The 22,335-nt window shown below is 50.1% G+C and overlaps 3 protein-coding genes across 4 annotated transcripts; all 3 read left to right on the forward strand.

The window, feature by feature from the left end:
• Window positions 1–629: 629 nt before the first annotated feature.
• Window positions 630–12,060, forward strand: LOC138689985 (probable G-protein coupled receptor 19). Of its 2 annotated transcripts, XM_069806856.1 has the most exons (3): window positions 630–1,402; window positions 7,963–8,069; window positions 10,648–12,060. In XM_069806856.1, exon 3 carries the CDS (start codon window positions 10,668–10,670, stop codon window positions 11,910–11,912), a length of 1,245 nt encoding a protein of 414 aa, XP_069662957.1. In that variant the 5' UTR covers window positions 630–1,402; window positions 7,963–8,069; window positions 10,648–10,667; the 3' UTR covers window positions 11,913–12,060. The 2 variants fall into 2 exon arrangements, with proteins under 2 accessions (XP_069662957.1, XP_069662955.1); XM_069806854.1 differs by lacking the exon at window positions 7,963–8,069.
• Window positions 12,061–15,116: 3,056 nt separating this feature from the next.
• On the forward strand, window positions 15,117–16,361 carry LOC138690020 (probable G-protein coupled receptor 19). The gene has a single exon (XM_069807034.1). The coding sequence runs from the start codon at window positions 15,117–15,119 to the stop codon at window positions 16,359–16,361; it is 1,245 nt and encodes a 414-aa protein (XP_069663135.1).
• Window positions 16,362–19,227: 2,866 nt separating this feature from the next.
• LOC138690021 (probable G-protein coupled receptor 19) lies at window positions 19,228–20,795 on the forward strand. Its single transcript, XM_069807035.1, has one exon. The coding sequence runs from the start codon at window positions 19,551–19,553 to the stop codon at window positions 20,793–20,795; it is 1,245 nt and encodes a 414-aa protein (XP_069663136.1). The 5' UTR covers window positions 19,228–19,550.
• Window positions 20,796–22,335: the final 1,540 nt, after the last annotated feature.

Here is a 22,335-nt window from a genome sequence, read left to right on the forward strand (position 1 = left end):
AAATTCTAGGAAATGAAACTATACTGCAGTAATTCCTCAGAAAAAAAAGCCTGTTTATTTCAACGTTCTTCCTTGAAAGTAGCTTTCGATAAGGAACTGTACTTTTCCTCCACTGCCCTAAAGATATTGGGTAAAAAATTACAAAAATATGCTTGGGGTTCTCCCCTGAAAAATGAGGGAAAACAAAGGAAAATACCCAGCCTTTGAGTCAGCCTTTGTTGGTTCAGCTGAACCATGCACCTAATGAGAAATCCTGAAATAGCAGAAATACACATGCCAAACAATTTTCTTGGTTAGTTCACAGGCAGAAAGTTTGTCAGGACTAAAACAATACGTTCCTTCCTTAAACTTAGAGTGGAATATAATTTATGGAGCCATTGTACTTCTGCGGGACAAACGTTTGTGAGCGACCGCTCGTTGAGATTTGGGGAGGGTTGTTATTACTCTGCCTTGCTTAATAAAGCGTATGTGGCAGAGAACAGAAGGGAATGGTGTTGGTGCCATCCCCCATTAATTAAAAAAAAAAAGGTGCCCAATGCAAAATGGGGGGACCAGACAGTCTTGATTTCTTTTTTTTTTTCTTAACGAGTTTTAGTATCTACAGGGGAATTTAAAAAAAAAAAAAAAAAACAACACCAAAACACACATTCCCAGAGGAAGCTAATTAAATATTCTCTCCGCCTCCCTCTCCTTATTCATTCGCTCCGTCTCTTTCAATTGCCAGGGTCCCATGGCGACCATCGTGGAAGAAAAAGCATCCTCTTGAGCAGCCGCACCTCGCCATAGCAACCGGGACGTCAGCGCCGGCAGCCGAGCCCCGCAGCAGGCCGGGGGGGGGGGCACTGCCCCCGGGGCTGCCCTCCCCTCCCCTGCCTTCCCCCGGGAACGGGGGGGACCCCCGCCGAAAAGCCCGGGGTTAAAGGGGGGGTGTCGGGGTGTCGGCCCCGTGTCCGCCCCGTCGGGGCTCCGGGGCGCGGCGGGCGGCGCGGCGCTGTCCGTGGTGCTGAGGGACCCCGAGGCGCCCGGCCCCGACCCGGGGGTTGGGGACACACACACACGGGCATCCCGAGCCGGGTTGGGGGGGAGAGGAGGGAGAGGCTGGGTCCTGGGAAGGGACTGCCACATGATCCGCATCCCACATGACACAGAAAGAAACTGGTGGCAGCAGCCAGCCCTGCGAAACGTCATTTTCTTTTTTTTTTCCTCCGTCAAAGAAGAGGGGGAGAATACCCCATCCCTCCCCCTCAACCAGATTTACAAATATCCGGGCAGAGCCAGATACAGATGTGAATATACTCCGTGGTTTCCAGCATGATTGGCACCTTCCCAGAGGTGCCTTCGCTTGGGATAACAAACGGAGAAAGGACCAGACCGGCGCCCCTGGGATTATGCTTTGGAGCAGGTACGTGGATGGATAGGTGCTGTGCTGAACGGTGCTGTGGCTAAAGGGATAGTTCTCTTTGCAGAGACAAGCAAGATGATCTTTTCCAGTAATTTATCTTACGTGTATTTACTTATGTGCATTTTAAATTCTTGGGTTTTAGCAAGGAGGACTCATTCCTCAGGAGCAAATGCTCTGCGGAGCTTGAATTTTAAGCTGATTCTGCTGAAAGCACAGAGGTGTGTAGAATTACTGCAGAATAATTATCTATATTTTCTGCACAAATCCACGTTCTGTATATCTATATTCATCATTTTTAAATTATGCCACTTATTTGTCTTAAAACAATCCCCTGACGTGATCAGGTTGATGAAAGCAGAAAATTACTTTTGCTGAGATGGAGCAGACCAATCAGCCCATCTGTTTTTATCTATCTCTAGATCCATTCAAACAGCTTCTTCCTTCCTCGTGTTATTGCACTGAAACAGTTGGGTTTGTATTTTTCAGTCATTAATTTGAAATCGTCCTTTCTGAAAGCGTTGTCTCCCTTCTTCTGTGTGGGTGCCTGGATACAGCTACTTAGGGAAACACCACAGACATAGTAATCTTTGCTTATCTGTAGCCAGCAGAGGCAAGAAGGCTATTCTGGTTTTGCTAATTCAGGCACATACTCTCTAGGAACGCATAGCAATATTTTTCATTTATCCAGCTGGCTTCCAGCATGTCAAACAGTATGTTGGCTCCACAGAGTAATGGAGAAGTAAAACTGCCTTCTGCTTTCAAAAGGCCATTTGTGTGTATGAGGCAGGATTCATAGCCAATTCTTTCTGGCAAAGATTTTCAAATGTCATTCTTGAAGATTTGTTGTTAAAGCTGCTGCTAATCACTTAAACAAGTGGCTTGTTTGCAGAAAAATTGGGTGCCAACCCAGAAGCATCCCTAAAAGCTAATCTTTTGGGGGGTGTCTAAATATGGATTTTTGGAAGCTTGATTTACGAGTTTATTTTAAACGTCCTGGTCTCAGATGTGTCAGTAAGGGGAGGAATTTCTATACCTTAGACACGTTTGGGGAGTTCTGCTCCTCAGCCTGAAGTGAGAGCCTGCAGACTCTTACTCCCCCGCAGTTCTCCTGTGAAGCCTCTGTTGGCAAAGCTGTGCAGTGCAATTCCCCCATCTGGGTCACACCGTATGATCTCCATCTGCATTTTCCTTTGCAGCCCCACCAGGCATCCTCCCTCAGGTGTTTAACAGTTTGGAGAGCAATTTCAATCAGACAATGTAGAATAACCCCCTAAATCCTCAACTAGAGTCTTCTCCCCCTCCCCACCATAAACACAGTTCTCCCAGCACCAAAACACGATGCAGCACTTTTGTTTTGGGGATTTCTCCATTCCAGCAGCTTCCATCACTCCCTAGACTCTCCCTCTGACAGGCAGCCAACACAGTTCTTGCAACTGGCACCCTGCCCAAGAAGACATCTCCAGTTCGGGGGTTATCAGCAGGCCAGCACCTTGCTGCAGTGGCTTCTCCTAGCCTGATTTTGTCCCCCCTGAGCCTAGCTCAGCTGAGACATCCCTTCCAACAATCATCTCTGCATCAGGCATTCCAACCTAACTGTGGGCTTTGCATGGCCTTCAGCCCTCCCGGCTTCTCCAGCAAAGTTAGTATAGGAAGCCTATGAAATGCTCTCAATAATGGCCATATCCTCTGATGGACGCCCATGGGAACATTCTCCTACTGCTCATTCAGGTCTTCTCCTCCTATTCCTATCAGATAAGTCCTCCTGGAAGCATCTTAAGATCTCTGGCAACTCTATCCTTAGCATGATTATTAGCCACCAGTGGTACCCCACTCTCTGTCACTGTATCTGGCACAGGTGACCAGTGTCATGTGAGCGCTAGATCCACGTTACTGAGAAGGGTCAAGAGCCATATTACAGGCATTCTCACATCCCAGCGCAAATGTTTGTACCAGTGTAAAAAATCTTGTTACCATATTAACTTCTCATGTGCTGAGAAAGCAGCTTTCACAAGATTTAATATCAAGAATTCATTTCTATATGACCTTTTCATATGGAAGCAATAAAAAAAAAACCCCTAAGGTTCTCCTAGGAGGAGAACTTGTGCTCACTGCTAGTGAGAGGGTGAGCTAAGCTGCTGGAGTCCTCACTGAAGCTGCTGGCATGTTCTCCCTGTGGGGGAGACCACACTCGGTGGGGAGAGGGTGAGAATTTCCAAGAGATGGGCAGAGAAATCAGCCAAGCGTGAGATTCACCACAGCTTATCTGTCAACACCCACCATTGCAAACCAGCCCTGGTAAGCACTGCGTTCCTCACATCAAGCAGAGGAGCGTGCTGTGTTGTGGGCAGGGCCTGGTGTTGCCAAAAAATAATGTAAGTTTGTGGGAGAGAGCATCTATTTTTTTACCTCTGAATCAGGAAAGGGTCCAGCCTTGCCATGTCCAAGGACAGACTCAATTCCCATTAAGGAAGGCAAGCAGCCTGCCAAGGTATATTTCAAACTTCTCCACACTCTTCTTGGACAACTCCAGTAGGTGGAACCTATTTTGACAGCAGAGTTAGAAATGAGGTCAGTCCCTCTTCTCCTTGCTCCCACTTTTTCATGCCCCCACAGTCACACTAGGCACAGATCTGGGTTCTGCCATCATTTTTAGAACAGTGCTAATCTGGGGTTTTGCCTACTAGTCACAGCAATGGGAGGATAGAATAAAGCTCTGAGACACTTAAAACTTGGTGGGTCTTTCTTTTGGGGAAGAAGAGTTACATCTAGTACAAGAGACTCATAACCACTCATAATCACTGTGTACCCATTTGTAAATAGTGTGTTGCACTAGTTATGCTCATGAGGTAGTAGCCAGAGCACCGTGCTGTGTGAGTCTCCTATGATTAGCCAGACCAGGCTGTAGGCAAGAGCAGAGGAGAGAGATGGAAGAAATAGGCAGTCCGAAGGTCATGGCAAACCCAGCAATTCATTAGGCACAGCCCAGGTCTGTGGAAGGAAGGTTGTGTCCTCCCTGGGCCTTACAGATGACGCTACCCTACAGCTACTGGGGATGAACTTCTCACTGCAAATGACCCTGCCTCTCTCCAGAAAGGTTATCCTTTCTACTGATCTGAGGGTTGCAAACTCCACGTGTGCTTCAGCATAGCCCTGGCTGAAGAGAATTACATCTGTTCCCTCACTCTGCAGAAGCTGATGAGGTGAGGGTGTCTATCTGGGTAGTGGTGAGCACAAATCTGGGTCATATTTTACCACTTTCTGTCCCTGAACAAGAGCATGATGTTGGGTATAAGTGGAATCTGCAGTTACTTTAAGGGCTCCTTCCCACCAACAACAGAGGATAAACACACTTTTAGGGCTTAGGTGCATGAATAAATTACTGGGTCTTAGCAACTCACTTCAGGTTAATAGACCTATGGTGACTGCCTGCACGTCAGTCTTAACCCGCAGTAAATACATGAGAAAAATTCATTGACTTCACATGCAGGAAAAATCCATTGCTCCCAGAATGTTTAACATAACAATGAGCTTCAAGAGATGGCACCATCTCCTAAGGACACTCGGCCAATATGCAGTAATTTGTGACTTATATATGGTTTTGAACCCTGAATGTTCACCAAAACTATGCCACATGGATTTGCCCCGGGCCAGGCCTCAGACCCAGTGCTACAGGTCTGCACTCAGAGTAGTTACTCCAGACATGAGCTGATAGACCCAGAAGCAATACATGGACCCAGTTCTTGGTCTAGTTAGTTACTGCATGGCTCACCACTTACTAAGCTCAGTTAAAAGGATAAAGCTGAAAAAGGATTCTTCCTCAGGCAACCAGCACAAGGAATATAAATTGGCCCCAATCCCAGCAAGTGTTGCAGTATTATATCTTTGTTCTCAGCTTTAATACCTTGTTAAAATAGTCAGGAAAGAACAGGAAGAATCAATGAAGGTTGATGGCAAAGAGACTGCCTAGTTGCCCTTAGTTTCCTCAAGCATACAGCAGAAAAATCTTGTTTAGATTCATGCTCATGCAGTAGCTGAGTATAACATATATTCTTTAGACGTGCTGGAAATTAAGAACATTTCCTTCCTTTATTTGATTCTAACCATATTTCCTGCTCCCATGACCACCCTGCAATACGGGCTAGGCTCTCAGATACTGATATAAGATGCAATAAAATATATCAACTTACATCATCAGTTCAGTTCAGAAGCTTTTACCATAAGTTGAGCTGAGACCACATCAGTACTGAAAGCTTCACATCCACAAAACAGCCTATCTACACTGTCATATGTCATACCATCTTTAGATGCAGAAGAGGAATCTCCACCAGCTGGGTAGAGCCAGGGAGCAGGCAGCAGCGTATCAGATACAGGTATGGATCTTGAAAGTTTTATTACATTCAAAACATTTTATTCTCCTGATAAAAAAGGGGCAGATGTTTTCTATCACCATGCACTGGAATGCAGAGAGTGAGGAAGAACACACTTCACATCAAGAGATTTTCAAGCTTTGCTCAGAAGAGCTGCCCAGAGAATAGAAAAGCCTTCGTAAGAGGAACAGAGCGAATAGCTGAGCATTTTTATGAGCACTAGACCAGAGAAAAGAACTGGCAGAGAATCTGTGCACTTACAAAAGCATGTGTATCCGCATTCCTCCACTGGAAGCAGAAGTACTAAATGGCCTCAATATGCACACAGACATCTCTGCATAGCAAGAAATGGAGAGAGGTTAACACATTCTGTGCTCTTCTATAAAAGGATTATTACATTGAGACAATGCACACACAGGGCAGTTAATTTGAATTTAGGCAGGGATGAATGTCTCCTTCTAGCATCTTACACGCAGACAAAAGCCCCCCCCCCCCCCCGATTCAATTTACTCCCACTTCTAATGTTGATTAAACTCAGTAGGATGAAGCATTCCTCTTCCAGTCTGGCAGCTATTCCCAAGATATTCTTCAGAGAGGGATATTTATGGAGTAAATGGCCAGCTTAATGCTTTTGAAATAATTTGCTGGGACAAAGCTTGCCTACTGTTTTGCAGTTATGATGCAGAGAGGTAAAGTATGTTGAATAAAAAAAGCCCCTCTGATAGTGTCAGATTAAGTAATGCACAATGATCTGTTTCTTTAGCTACCTTTTTAATCCTAAAAAACAGTGGTTGGGAAAAAAATGTTTATTCTTTTGATTAAACATTTAAAAAGCCATTTATTGCATTCCTTTGCGAATCTTGTTAGGTTTTACTCTTCCAAATTGCAATGGACACTACATTTCTAGACAGGACAGTAAACAGGCAAACACATAGTAGCTATGCCATATGGTCTTTATGCAACAGCGAAGTAGACGTGGCAGTGATTTTATGAAGTTCTTGTGGCTCAAATACTTCATCTCCAAGTAACAGATCTGTTCTGGAGACTTAGCAAGAATATGTTTCCTTTGCTATCAACCCAAAGGAATAACCCTGAAAATGGAGTGTTTGGGCCTTCAAACTGCAAATTAAGGTCCATAAAACAGGAACTGTGGCACCAGGAAATCCCTGTTTGATGATTATGAGTCATTTCACATGCCCTTTTTTCCCCAAGAAAATGCAAAAATTTAGGGTTTTAAAGAGAAATACAGGAAGTCCTTATACCAGGTTTAAAAGCATTCCTGCTCTAAAATATTCAAAAGAAAAAGTGAGATTTTTGGCACTGCTGCATCCATGCAGACCCATAGTTACTAGAAAGTAGCCTTTCACTCAGCTCAATGTTAAATATGTTTAAAGGGAAAATCAAACAAAAGCATTTTTGTTAAATAAAAATGTAATTAGGCCTCATATATTTGCTATACATAATTTTTACTTTTTGTGTTTCTAATATCTGATTATTGACCTGCAAGGCAGAGGGAGACTAAAGAGCTCACCACTGGATCTGATATTTGCAAGTTGAACAGTTCACTAACACTTAAACCATATTTCAGTAAACAATGCAGCAAACGGGGACATGGGAATTGGAGATACATAATGTAGCAAGATACAGAATCTCTAGTTATTTTTTTCTCTAGTGGTGCATATGCTGAGCTTTTCTTGCTCCTACTGCCATTAGGAGAATTACTCATAATGCAGAAGTTGAAGTCTCCACTATAAAAAACAGACTTGCCCACAGAAGAAAAAGATACGCTGGGCCATAGACACAAAGGTTCTTAGAGCTAAATCAAGGCATGATTCTGATCTCAGTGCCACCTAGGAAAAATAGGGTTGGATAGGGATCCTTCAATATAAAAGAAAATCAGCTTCTGGTCCATTAGAAGCAAAAATCATCTATGACTAGGAATGCAGGCATCTCAGAGCACATTGATTAATCAGATAGCATTTACTTTTAAAAAAAAATTAAAACAAGTAATTGCTGTTCAACCGGAAAAATCTTATGCTCAGGGTAGTTAAGTCCCTATTGTTGCACTTAAATTTTCACCTGGACCTTGTGGGCAGTGTGCTGAATGACTTTGGATTTTTCCAAGGAAGAAAGCATCACAAAATGTAGTATTACTTGCACCTGTGTTCGGTGCTTCTTCTGTTTTCCTTACAGTGAGGAAACCACCACCACCAGCGACCCGTAATCAAATACTCTGGCTGTCACCACAAGCGTATGGTCTCCGGTGAAGGGTGGCACATGGGAAGGCTTCTCCCGTTCAGGTATTGCTCCCTCTGTTAGCAAAGCTCCGACAGAAGACAGCTGGCTCCATCTCTTGCCATTCTCCCTCCTCTGCAGGCACCCACCGGTTAGCTCTCCACACACGCCTCTGAGCGTGTTACGCGCTGCTCCCTCCTGGGAATGCCTGTCTTCTCAAAGGCATGTTTGCAGGTAACCCAAGTTCTCCCGTAAACAGCCGTTGGGCTGACTTTTAGGCAAAATGCAACAGAAAAAAAGTACCGTTTGAGTGCTACAAGCCTGTAACTATTTTGGGATTCAGCCACCTGCATAATTAAATGTCTCAGGTCTGAACAGACACGGACAGCAGATTTGGCTCACCAGGAGAAATATCATGAGAATAGTGTTAGCGAGTCTGCATATTTTAACAGTTTAGGAAGGGCATTTCATTCTTGTACCTGACTTCCACTGCTCTTCAATATTGGTCAAGAAATTTCATCTGGTTATTCTTCTACAAAGCTTCATTTGCACAGCTGGCTATTTTTAAATAGCACATACTTCTGCATGGCAAGAAGGGAAATTAAGGAAGAAAATTAGCCCATAATGTTCTTTTCTAACTGGTTAATATGCCCCACATGTATTATTCTATTACAGATAATTCTAACATGTAATTTAGCGGGTTGTACTGTCAATGCATCCTGCCACTCTGCCAGAGACAGCAGCCCAAATACCCTGCAGACAGATGATGACGGCAGGGGAGCAGATCCACCCGATGGAGGGTGAGGAAAGGCAAGCAGGCGCTGTGTGAGAAACCAGGAATCATCTGCCAGGCAAAGCTACTAAGGAAACTATGAGGGAAGGCAACGAAGGATGAGGGGAAAGCAAAGGCCAGGCTGGGCAGCACCCACAGCCCTCCAGCAGAAGACGGGACGAGGGGCAACGTATCCCCTGCAGATGGTGCCCCTTGCAGGCGGTGGGCAATTCAACCACCATGACACCCACTGCTGGGTCTCATTACTGATGCCCCCAAGTGTTATTTTGACAGGAGAGTGCCATGCAAAAGTCCTTGTTTAACACACCCCACCGAAACAAACCCAGTTGTTACTAGACTCAGACCGCTTCAGCTACGAGTCCAAATTAACCTGAGTCACGTTTTAGCTCTCAGACACCACCTGCATGGGGAAGCTGCTAAATAAGGCCATCTGCTTTGGGAGCAGCGTTGGTGACTCAGGCGTTGACCCACTTTCCGATGATGCAGAGTCAGCAGCCGGGCACGGCACGAGGTGGGGAGGAGAGGCGCAGCGGGGTCCTGCGGCAGCCCGGCGGAGGCTATGCAGAGCGGCTGCATCCATGCAGCTGTGCCACGCTGCTCTCAAGCACACTCTGCATTTTCGGGTGCCCCTAATCTATGCCTGTGCTGTGCAGCTGATTGTACATCAAGCCTATTCCTGTGAAACACGCACTGTTATATTAAGAGCAGCTAATGAATACAGAGTCTAAAATGCTAGAGGAAAAAAACCACATCAAGGAATTAATACATCTTTTCCTCTTCCACATCTGACTATTTTTTTGCATTGCGTTATTGAAGATGACATGCAAAACAGCGCAAGGAGCAAGATCCCAAATTCATCCAGTGGCTTTGCGCTTTCAGGCTTCACTCTGAGTAGGCAGACAAGGAGAAAGTAATAGCTGATAGATGCAGGCCTACAGTAGGCAGAGCAAAAAACATCAGCAAAACACTGAAAAAAACCCTCAGTAAGCAAAGCTAGGAATTTGGATCACTTGGAAAGCTGAGGAGGATTGTCGTGGTTTTTTGAATGAGTCCATTTGGCTTCTGGAATTAATTTTTGATTTTCCGGTCATTAATTGAATCCTGATTTATCTTACACAGTATCAAGAATCTGGAGTTCAGCATTCACACAATATACCCACAGAAAGAGACTTTCTAGTTCTAATGACTAAGAGCCTTTGCACTCTTCCTTAAAAAATGAGCTCATAGCTATCACATACCATGGTGTGTACCATAACTGCCACAAAGGACCAGCCACAATTTGATCCCAAAAGCTGTATTTCAGTGCTTGCATAGAAATACAGAGGTCACTCAAGCGTCCAGGCAGGTAAAAAAACCACCATCTAAAAAGTGGAAAATATGACTTCCCATTCCACCTCTCAGTATAAGGAACACCTCCCTTGTCTCGCTCCTTGACGCATTTATGTCCAGTCAAGGGAGCAGGGACACTGATGGTCTGGGGTTTTGCCACCCCCACGGACACTGGGAAGTACAGCTCGGTTTGGGGCTCGGTGGGGCGTATTCCGCTCACTCGCTTTGCAGGTCACCAGCATTGGTGAAACTGCACCCCAGTCTCTAGCTGTGAAAGGGGCATTTCTCTTTCAGAGGACAGAAGCGCCTGTCCTGAAATACTCAGGCCAGTAACAAAAATCCCCAGGAACCTTAGCGGCCTCTGCTGTACCAGACAGTCTCACCGTGTATTTCGGACCGCTTCTCTGAAATCTGCTACTTTCAGTAGCACGTATACTACTTAGAATTACCTTTCCTGGGCTAAGGTAGGTTTTTCACACACACTTGTTAAACAGCACCTTTTCTCTTCTCTCTTTATGCAGCCTGAGCAAAAGACCTGGCCATGCTTGTCCACAGCATGGATAACAGCAGCGCTCCTTTTGTTCTCCCGACCTTATTGCTCCTGCTGCAGAACAAGAGCTACCCCAAAACCTCCACCCCTCCTGCTGGCCACGGGGTGACCGAGTCACCCATAGGACCCCCCTCAAGCAGGAACCACACTGTCTTGCAGTATCAGCTGAGGCTGGGGGAAACTGCGGCAGCCAGCATGGTTTTGGGAGCGTTGTGGCTGGTCTCCGTCCTTGGAAACTCCCTCGTCTGCTTAGTGATCCACAGGAGCAGGAGGACGCAATCCACCACCAACTATTTTGTCGTCTCCCTGGCTTGCGCAGACCTTCTCATCAGTGTCGCAAGCGTGCCCTTCGTGCTGCTTCAGTTTACCTACGGCAGGTGGGTGCTGGGGAACGCGATGTGCAAGCTGGTAAGGTACGTGCAGTACCTCACCCCTGGCGTCCAGATATACGTGCTCCTCTCGATATGTGTGGATCGATTCTACACTATCCTCTACCCCCTGAGCTTCAAAGTGTCCAGGGAGAAAGCCAAGAAGATGATCCTGGCCTCCTGGCTGTTTGACGCTGTATTGGCATCACCGGCTTTCTTTTTCTACGGCTCCAACAGCGACCACCACTGCAACTTCTTCCTCCCCGCTTCTTGGGAAGGAGCCCTCTACGGTGCCACCCACCTCTTGGTGGTGTTTCTGATCCCTTCCACCCTCATCATCCTCTTCTACCAGAAGGTCGTCAGGTACATTTGGAGAATAGGCACCGACGGCAGGACTGTCAGGAGGACAATGAATATTGTCCCAAGAACAAAAGTGAAAACCATCAAGATGTTCTTAACGCTCAACTCGGTCTTCCTCCTGTCCTGGCTCCCTTTCTACGTGGTACAGCTGTGGCACCCGCAGGAAACAGACTACAGACAGAGCACCTTGCTCTTCCTGGCCGTCACCTGGGTTTCTTTCAGCTCTTCAGCCTCCAAGCCAACCCTCTACTCCGTGTATAATGCCAACTTCAGAAGAGGGATGAAAGAAACTTTTTGCATGTCTGCCATGAAATGCTACAGAAGCAACGCATACACCATCACCACCAGTTCCAGGATAGCCAAAAAAAATCACGTTGGGATCGCAGATATCTCAGCTCCGGCCAAAGCTGCCACCAAAGATTCCATCTATGATGCTTTTAACAGAGAAGCAAAGGAAAAAAAGCTTGCCTGGCCTATTCAGTCCAATCCCCCAAATACGTTTGTCTAGTTGGCTTCATTGCTTTGAAACATTCCTATGTGCCCCCAGAACAAGGAGCTTTCTCTCAGTTTTGAACCAAGGTATATTTACATATTTTTAACACAAGTTTTAGGGAAGAAAAAAAGATGGTTTATTTTATTAAATGCCTTGATTTTGATGCGTCCAGTCTATTTCGTTTCAGTTCCGTTACGTCCTGCTTTCTGGAACCGCTCTCCCTGAAGCGCGAGCATAACCTTTTCACAAAACAGAAAAGTTCTTACACTCTCGAAATGTGGGGGGGGAAGGGAAGCGGAAAACACTGCTTGTTTTCCATCCCTGCGCATGGGCCACGGTGTAATGCATAAATGCATAAATCCGCGCAGAGCCATCTCTACTTCCTTTCATTAGGTCCCCGTGAATATCCTTGCACTGGGCTTTTCCTCCTTGTTCAGACCCCAAGGGTAAGGTGTCCGTACGTGGGCATTGCTGCCCTAACCCTGAGCCCACTGACATCAGTGGTAAAATTCCCACTGCCCCAGTAGGGTCAGCGTCAGGCCAGCACTGAATGCTTCTGCGTCTTCCTCCTCGTGCCTCTCCAGAGGTCTCGTGGTCCAAACCGCCCGAGAAAAGTCCTCCCCTTGGTCTGGCCCTCCCCGCCTCCTCTCGAGCTGCTTCTACACCCAGCCTGCTGCACCCACCCAGAAGCCAGGGGTGGGCACCGCCTGGGAGAAGACCTGCTCATCCAAAGGAAAAGGGGCCACGGCTGTACCAGGCACCCAGGGACTCCTCCACCTCTGAAATTTAGTGCGTCTCCTGGCCCGAGCCCCTTCTCCTCAGGTACGCCTGTGGCACCTGCAGCAAGCAGTGCTTTTTGCCAGGCAGGAGCAGGAAAACCAGCTCTGCGCTCACACGCTCGCCTGACAGCATCCTCCACGGGTGCGTGCTTGAAGAGGTCCCAACAGGCGTCCCAGAGGAGACAAGCTGGCAGGGAGCGGTGCCTGCAGGTGCAGCCGGCTCCTGCTGCTGTGTCTCTGCCAGCGCAGTGAGAAAACAACCCAACGGGACCGGCCGGGGCTTGCGTCCTGGTGGCAAGCCCTATGTCCCAGCTGAACAAGGGGGTAGGCACCTCTGCCTCGTGGGCATGTACACCTTGGGCCCACCAGCCTGAAGACTTTACTCTGGAGGTGAATTTGGCTTGCTCCACAGGGGATGTAGGTCTACTCCTATCATGAGGATGAGGGAACAACGCTGGCAGGTCCCAGCAGCTGTATTTCAGTGCTAGCTCAGAAATACAGAGGTCACGCGAGCGGCCAGGTGGGTGAAAAGCACCGTCTAAAAAGGAGACGGATTGCTGACCCCGTTAGCATTAGGGGAGGCATTGTAGCCAGCAGCAATGAGAGTCCATGCTGGATGACTGCTCTGTGCTGCTTTAGGGAGGTAAACACTGAGGGCCCCCAAGCCCAACTGCTCTCCACCTGTCCTAGGGAGCTGTTTGGCAGCTAACAAACAGAGCCATCGTCTCCTTTAAAGCCAGTTCCAAGCTCCCTTCTTGCCTCGTGCTCACCGATCTGCTGACGTTCACTACCCGGCCTCAGAGCCGTGAAGGCTCTGTGTCACCAGTGCCCAGGCAAGGCAACGTCTGTACGGGGGATGGAAAGAAGGAGGAAGGAGCGCAAGCAAGGGTCTGGCAAGCAAAGCAGGGGACCTGCTGGGAAGGAAAAGGAGAAAGGGGGGACTGGAAGCTGAGCCATTCATGTTTAAAAAGAACAGCAGGGTTTGGACTCGGCTGGCAACCCCCACACCCCTGCCAACCCGCAGGTCGTGTCGACGGAGGATTGCTGAGCTTAGAAATTTGGCACGTCCCAAGGCCCAGGCAAGGCGACTGGGTCCCTTCCCAGAGCTGGGCAAGAGGGCAGAGGTTCCGTGGGCAGAGGTTCCGTGTTCTGTGTTGGTGTCAGTTGCTCAGGGCAACCCTTCAGTTGCCCCTCGGGTCACCCACAGACCTGCAGAACCTGCAGCTCGGTGGAGGACGGGCTTCGCTCGGCAGCCGGCCTCGACAGGGTGAGCTGTCAAGAGTCACACTTGCTGCTTGGGAGGTCCCTGACCAAGGTAAGGACATCGACCCTCTCCCCGGGTCTTCTCCAGCGCGCAGAGAGCCTCGACGGCTGACACGGCAGTCGCATCTAGTAGCGACCGTTCTACCGACACAACCCGAGGCTCTGCGGCTGGAAATCCCCCCACATCTCAGCTGGACAAGGACATTCCCCTCCTCCCCCTGAGTCTCCCTTCCGAATCAAAACTCTGCCGTTGATAAAAAAGTCTCCTGCGGGTTTTGGGAGGAGGTTGTGCCACCTTGCTCTCAGGGTGACAGAGGGAAATGCTGCCCTCCATGGGGCGGCTAACTTAAGAGGCAAAAAGATGGGCGGGGAGAGCGTTGATGTTCAGGGCAGACACTTTAAGGTACACAATGTCCCGCTCTGGACGAAAGTTCCCTCGCTGCGGGAGGGCTGAGGAGGATTCACGGTGAGGAGCGCCCACCCAGCTCGCTGCCTGTCCTTCCGCTGTGCTCATCTTCCCTTCGCCTTCAAAGCCAGACCTCGCTTACCTACCAAAATTACCTCCAGAAACACAAAGGTTCAGGGATAGGAGGGATATTAACACCAAAGTTACTAACGATCGGATGGGAGCAGGGTTGGGCTGCTAGTATCCTTAGCAATGTAGATGTCCTTATCGTGGAAAATATGACTTCCCATTCCACCTCTCAGTATAAGGAACACCTCCCTTGTCTCGCTCCTTGACGCATTTATGTCCAGTCAAGGGAGCAGGGACACTGATGGTCTGGGGTTTTGCCACCCCCACGGACACTGGGAAGTACAGCTCGGTTTGGGGCTCGGTGGGGCGTATTCCGCTCACTCGCTTTGCAGGTCACCAGCATTGGTGAAACTGCACCCCAGTCTCTAGCTGTGAAAGGGGCATTTCTCTTTCAGAGGACAGAAGCGCCTGTCCTGAAATACTCAGGCCAGTAACAAAAATCCCCAGGAACCTTAGCGGCCTCTGCTGTACCAGACAGTCTCACCGTGTATTTCGGACCGCTTCTCTGAAATCTGCTACTTTCAGTAGCACGTATACTACTTAGAATTACCTTTCCTGGGCTAAGGTAGGTTTTTCACACACACTTGTTAAACAGCACCTTTTCTCTTCTCTCTTTATGCAGCCTGAGCAAAAGACCGGGCCATGCTTGTCCACAGCATGGATAACAGCAGCGCTCCTTTTGTTCTCCCGACCTTATTGCTCCTGCTGCAGAACAAGAGCTACCCCGAAACCTCCACCCCTCCTGCTGGCCACGGGGTGACCGAGTCACCCATAGGACCCCCCTCAAGCAGGAACCACACTGTCTTGCAGTATCAGCTGAGGCTGGGGGAAACTGCGGCAGCCAGCATGGTTTTGGGAGCGTTGTGGCTGGTCTCCGTCCTTGGAAACTCCCTCGTCTGCTTAGCGATCCACAGGAGCAGGAGGACGCAATCCACCACCGACTATTTTGTCGTCTCCCTGGCTTGCGCAGACCTTCTCATCAGTGTCGCAAGCGTGCCCTTCGTGCTGCTTCAGTTTACCTACGGCAGGTGGGTGCTGGGGAACGCGATGTGCAAGCTGGTAAGGTACGTGCAGTACCTCACCCCTGGCGTCCAGATATACGTGCTCCTCTCGATATGCGTGGATCGATTCTACACTATCCTCTACCCCCTGAGCTTCAAAGTGTCCAGGGAGAAAGCCAAGAAGATGATCCTGGCCTCCTGGCTGTTTGACGCTGTATTGGCATCACCGGCTTTCTCTTTCTACGGCTCCAACAGCGACCACCACTGCAACTTCTTCCTCCCCGCTTCTTGGGAAGGAGCCCTCTACGGTGCCACCCACCTCTTGGTGGTGTTTCTGATCCCTTCCGCCCTCATCATCCTCTTCTACCAGAAGGTCATCAGGTACATTTGGAGAATAGGCACCGACGGCAGGACTGTCAGGAGGACAATGAATATTGTCCCAAGAACAAAAGTGAAAACCATCAAGATGCTCTTAACGCTCAACTCGGTCTTCCTCCTGTCCTGGCTCCCTTTCTACGTGGTACAGCTGTGGCACCCGCAGGAAACAGACTACAGACAGAGCACCTTGCTCTTCCTGGCCGTCACCTGGGTTTCTTTCAGCTCTTCAGCCTCCAAGCCAACCCTCTACTCCGTGTATAATGCCAACTTCAGAAGAGGGATGAAAGAAACTTTTTGCATGTCTGCCATGAAATGCTACAGAAGCAACGCATACACCATCACCACCAGTTCCAGGATAGCCAAAAAAAATCACGTTGGGATCGCAGATATCTCAGCTCCGGCCAAAGCTGCCACCAAAGATTCCATCTATGATGCTTTTAACAGAGAAGAACAAGGAAAAAGTCTTCCCGGGCCTGTTGAGCCCCATCCCCCAGATAATCCCGTCTAGCTGGCTTCATTGCTTTGAAACATTCCTATGTGCCCCCAGAACAAGGAGCTTTCTCTCAGTTTTGAACTAACATTTATTTAGGTGTTTTTAACGTAGCTTTCAGGGAAGAAAAAAAGACGTTTGGGTTTATTAAATGCCTTGATTTTGATGCGTCCAGTCTATTTCGTTTCAGTTCCGTTACGTCCTGCTTTCTGGAACCGCTCTCCCTGAAGCGCGAGCATAACCTTTTCACAAAACAGAAAAGTTCTTACACTCTCGAAATGTGGGGGGGGAAGGGAAGCGGAAAACACTGCTTGTTTTCCATCCCTGCGCATGGGCCACGGTGTAATGCATAAATGCATAAATCCGCGCAGAGCCATCTCTACTTCCTTTCATTAGGTCCCCGTGAATATCCTTGCACTGGGCTTTTCCTCCTTGTTCAGACCCCAAGGGTAAGGTGTCCGTACGTGGGCATTGCTGCCCTAACCCTGAGCCCACTGACATCAGTGGTAAAATTCCCACTGCCCCAGTAGGGTCAGCGTCAGGCCAGCACTGAATGCTTCTGCGTCTTCCTCCTCGTGCCTCTCCAGAGGTCTCGTGGTCCAAACCGCCCGAGAAAAGTCCTCCCCTTGGTCTGGCCCTCCCCGCCTCCTCTCGAGCTGCTTCTACACCCAGCCTGCTGCACCCACCCAGAAGCCAGGGGTGGGCACCGCCTGGGAGAAGACCTGCTCATCCAAAGGAAAAGGGGCCACGGCTGTACCAGGCACCCAGGGACTCCTCCACCTCTGAAATTTAGTGCGTCTCCTGGCCCGAGCCCCTTCTCCTCAGGTACGCCTGTGGCACCTGCAGCAAGCAGTGCTTTTTGCCAGGCAGGAGCAGGAAAACCAGCTCTGCGCTCACACGCTCGCCTGACAGCATCCTCCACGGGTGCGTGCTTGAAGAGGTCCCAACAGGCGTCCCAGAGGAGACAAGCTGGCAGGGAGCGGTGCCTGCAGGTGCAGCCGGCTCCTGCTGCTGTGTCTCTGCCAGCGCAGTGAGAAAACAACCCAACGGGACCGGCCGGGGCTTGCGTCCTGGTGGCAAGCCCTATGTCCCAGCTGAACAAGGGGGTAGGCACCTCTGCCTCGTGGGCATGTACACCTTGGGCCCACCAGCCTGAAGACTTTACTCTGGAGGTGAATTTGGCTTGCTCCACAGGGGATGTAGGTCTACTCCTATCATGAGGATGAGGGAACAACGCTGGCAGGTCCCAGCAGCTGTATTTCAGTGCTAGCTCAGAAATACAGAGGTCACGCGAGCGGCCAGGTGGGTGAAAAGCACCGTCTAAAAAGGAGACGGATTGCTGACCCCGTTAGCATTAGGGGAGGCATTGTAGCCAGCAGCAATGAGAGTCCATGCTGGATGACTGCTCTGTGCTGCTTTAGGGAGGTAAACACTGAGGGCCCCCAAGCCCAACTGCTCTCCACCTGTCCTAGGGAGCTGTTTGGCAGCTAACAAACAGAGCCATCGTCTCCTTTAAAGCCAGTTCCAAGCTCCCTTCTTGCCTCGTGCTCACCGATCTGCTGACGTTCACTACCCGGCCTCAGAGCCGTGAAGGCTCTGTGTCACCAGTGCCCAGGCAAGGCAACGTCTGTACGGGGGATGGAAAGAAGGAGGAAGGAGCGCAAGCAAGGGTCTGGCAAGCAAAGCAGGGGACCTGCTGGGAAGGAAAAGGAGAAAGGGGGGACTGGAAGCTGAGCCATTCATGTTTAAAAAGAACAGCAGGGTTTGGACTCGGCTGGCAACCCCCACACCCCTGCCAACCCGCAGGTCGTGTCGACGGAGGATTGCTGAGCTTAGAAATTTGGCACATCCCAAGGCCCAGGCAAGGCGACTGGGTCCCTTCCCAGAGCTGGGCAAGAGGGCAGAGGTTCCGTGTTCTGTGTTGGTGTCAGTTGCTCAGGGCAACCCTTCAGTTGCCCCTCGGGTCACCCACAGACCTGCAGAACCTGCAGCTCGGTGGAGGACGGGCTTCGCTCGGCAGCCGGCCTCGACAGGGTGAGCTGTCAAGAGTCACACTTGCTGCTTGGGAGGTCCCTGACCAAGGTAAGGACATCGACCCTCTCCCCGGGTCTTCTCCAGCGCGCAGAGAGCCTCGACGGCTGACACGGCAGTCGCATCTAGTAGCGACCGTTCTACCGACACAACCCGAGGCTCTGCGGCTGGAAATCCCCCCACATCTCAGCTGGACAAGGACATTCCCCTCCTCCCCCCGAGTCTCCCTTCCGAATCAAAACTCTGCCGTTGATAAAAAAGTCTCCTGCGGGTTTTGGGAGGAGGTTGTGCCACCTTGCTCTCAGGGTGACAGAGGGAAATGCTGCCCTCCATGGGGCGGCTAACTTAAGAGGCAAAAAGATGGGCGGGGAGAGCGTTGATGTTCAGGGCAGACACTTTAAGGTACACAATGTCCCGCTCTGGACGAAAGTTCCCTCGCTGCGGGAGGGCTGAGGAGGATTCACGGTGAGGAGCGCCCACCCAGCTCGCTGCCTGTCCTTCCGCTGTGCTCATCTTCCCTTCGCCTTCAAAGCCAGACCTCGCTTACCTACCAAAATTACCTCCAGAAACACAAAGGTTCAGGGATAGGAGGGATATTAACACCAAAGTTACTAACGATCGGATGGGAGCAGGGTTGGGCTGCTAGTATCCTTAGCAATGTAGGTGTCCTTATCGTGGAAAATATGACTTCCCATTCCACCTCTCAGTATAAGGAACACCTCCCTTGTCTCGCTCCTTGACGCATTTATGTCCAGTCAAGGGAGCAGGGACACTGATGGTCTGGGGTTTTGCCACCCCCGCGGACACTGGGAAGTACAGCTCGGTTTGGGGCTCGGTGGGGCGTATTCCGCTCACTCGCTTTGCAGGTCACCAGCATTGGTGAAACTGCACCCCAGTCTCTAGCTGTGAAAGGGGCATTTCTCTTTCAGAGGACAGAAGCGCCTGTCCTGAAATACTCAGGCCAGTAACAAAAATCCCCAGGAACCTTAGCGGCCTCTGCTGTACCAGACAGTCTCACCGTGTATTTCGGACCGCTTCTCTGAAATCTGCTACTTTCAGTAGCACGTATACTACTTAGAATTACCTTTCCTGGGCTAAGGTAGGTTTTTCACACACACTTGTTAAACAGCACCTTTTCTCTTCTCTCTTTATGCAGCCTGAGCAAAAGACCTGGCCATGCTTGTCCACAGCATGGATAACAGCAGCGCTCCTTTTGTTCTCCCGACCTTATTGCTCCTGCTGCAGAACAAGAGCTACCCCGAAACCTCCACCCCTCCTGCTGGCCACGGGGTGACCGAGTCACCCATAGGACCCCCCTCAAGCAGGAACCACACTGTCTTGCAGTATCAGCTGAGGCTGGGGGAAACTGCGGCAGCCAGCATGGTTTTGGGAGCGTTGTGGCTGGTCTCCGTCCTTGGAAACTCCCTCGTCTGCTTAGCGATCCACAGGAGCAGGAGGACGCAATCCACCACCGACTATTTTGTCGTCTCCCTGGCTTGCGCAGACCTTCTCATCAGTGTCGCAAGCGTGCCCTTCGTGCTGCTTCAGTTTACCTATGGCAGGTGGGTGCTGGGGAACGCGATGTGCAAGCTGGTAAGGTACGTGCAGTACCTCACCCCTGGCGTCCAGATATACGTGCTCCTCTCGATATGCGTGGATCGATTCTACACTATCCTCTACCCCCTGAGCTTCAAAGTGTCCAGGGAGAAAGCCAAGAAGATGATCCTGGCCTCCTGGCTGTTTGACGCTGTATTGGCATCACCGGCTTTCTCTTTCTACGGCTCCAACAGCGACCACCACTGCAACTTCTTCCTCCCCGCTTCTTGGGAAGGAGCCCTCTACGGTGCCACCCACCTCTTGGTGGTGTTTCTGATCCCTTCCGCCCTCATCATCCTCTTCTACCAGAAGGTCGTCAGGTACATTTGGAGAATAGGCACCGACGGCAGGACTGTCAGGAGGACAATGAATATTGTCCCAAGAACAAAAGTGAAAACCATCAAGATGCTCTTAACGCTCAACTCGGTCTTCCTCCTGTCCTGGCTCCCTTTCTACGTGGTACAGCTGTGGCACCCGCAGGAAACAGACTACAGACAGAGCACCTTGCTCTTCCTGGCCGTCACCTGGGTTTCTTTCAGCTCTTCAGCCTCCAAGCCAACCCTCTACTCCGTGTATAATGCCAACTTCAGAAGAGGGATGAAAGAAATTTGTTGCATGTCCGCCATGAAACGCTACAGAAGCAACGCATTCACCATCACCACCAGTTCCAGGATAGCCAAAAAAAATCACATTGGGATCGCAGATATCTCAGCTCCGGCCAAAGCTGCCACCAAAGATTCCATCTATGATGCTTTTAACAGAGAAGAACAAGGAAAAAGTCTTCCCGGGCCTGTTGAGCCCCATCCCCCAGATAATCCCGTCTAGCTGGCTTCATTGCTTTGAAACATTCCTATGTGCCCCCAGAACAAGGAGCTTTCTCTCAGTTTTGAACTAACATTTATTTAGGTGTTTTTAACGTAGCTTTCAGGGAAGAAAAAAAGACGTTTGGGTTTATTAAATGCCTTGATTTTGATGCGTCCAGTCTATTTCGTTTCAGTTCCGTTACGTCCTGCTTTCTGGAACCGCTCTCCCTGAAGCGCGAGCATAACCTTTTCACAAAACAGAAAAGTTCTTACACTCTCGAAATGTGGGGGGGGAAGGGAAGCGGAAAACACTGCTTGTTTTCCATCCCTGCGCATGGGCCACGGTGTAATGCATAAATGCATAAATCCGCGCAGAGCCATCTCTACTTCCTTTCATTAGGTCCCCGTGAATATCCTTGCACTGGGCTTTTCCTCCTTGTTCAGACCCCAAGGGTAAGGTGTCCGTACGTGGGCATTGCTGCCCTAACCCTGAGCCCACTGACATCAGTGGTAAAATTCCCACTGCCCCAGTAGGGTCAGCGTCAGGCCAGCACTGAATGCTTCTGCGTCTTCCTCCTCGTGCCTCTCCAGAGGTCTCGTGGTCCAAACCACCCGAGAAAAGTCCTCCCCTTGGTCTGGCCCTCCCCGCCTCCTCTCGAGCTGCTTCTACACCCAGCCTGCTGCACCCACCCAGAAGCCAGGGGTGGGCACCGCCTGGGAGAAGACCTGCTCATCCAAAGGAAAAGGGGCCACGGCTGTACCAGGCACCCAGGGACTCCTCCACCTCTGAAATTTAGTGCGTCTCCTGGCCCGAGCCCCTTCTCCTCAGGTACGCCTGTGGCACCTGCAGCAAGCAGTGCTTTTTGCCAGGCAGGAGCAGGAAAACCAGCTCTGCGCTCACACGCTCGCCTGACAGCATCCTCCACGGGTGCGTGCTTGAAGAGGTCCCAACAGGCGTCCCAGAGGAGACAAGCTGGCAGGGAGCGGTGCCTGCAGGTGCAGCCGGCTCCTGCTGCTGTGTCTCTGCCAGCGCAGTGAGAAAACAACCCAACGGGACCGGCCGGGGCTTGCGTCCTGGTGGCAAGCCCTATGTCCCAGCTGAACAAGGGGGTAGGCACCTCTGCCTCGTGGGCATGTACACCTTGGGCCCACCAGCCTGAAGACTTTACTCTGGAGGTGAATTTGGCTTGCTCCACAGGGGATGTAGGTCTACTCCTATCATGAGGATGAGGGAACAACGCTGGCAGGTCCCAGCAGCTGTATTTCAGTGCTAGCTCAGAAATACAGAGGTCACGCGAGCGGCCAGGTGGGTGAAAAGCACCGTCTAAAAAGGAGACGGATTGCTGACCCCGTTAGCATTAGGGGAGGCGTTGTAGCCAGCAGCAATGAGAGTCCATGCTGGATGACTGCTCTGTGCTGCTTTAGGGAGGTAAACACTGAGGGCCCCCAAGCCCAACTGCTCTCCACCTGTCCTAGGGAGCTGTTTGGCAGCTAACAAACAGAGCCATCGTCTCCTTTAAAGCCAGTTCCAAGCTCCCTTCTTGCCTCGTGCTCACCGATCT

Source organism: Haliaeetus albicilla, chromosome 19 (assembly GCF_947461875.1).
Source record: "Haliaeetus albicilla chromosome 19, bHalAlb1.1, whole genome shotgun sequence".
Classification (NCBI taxonomy): Eukaryota; Metazoa; Chordata; class Aves; order Accipitriformes; family Accipitridae; genus Haliaeetus; species Haliaeetus albicilla.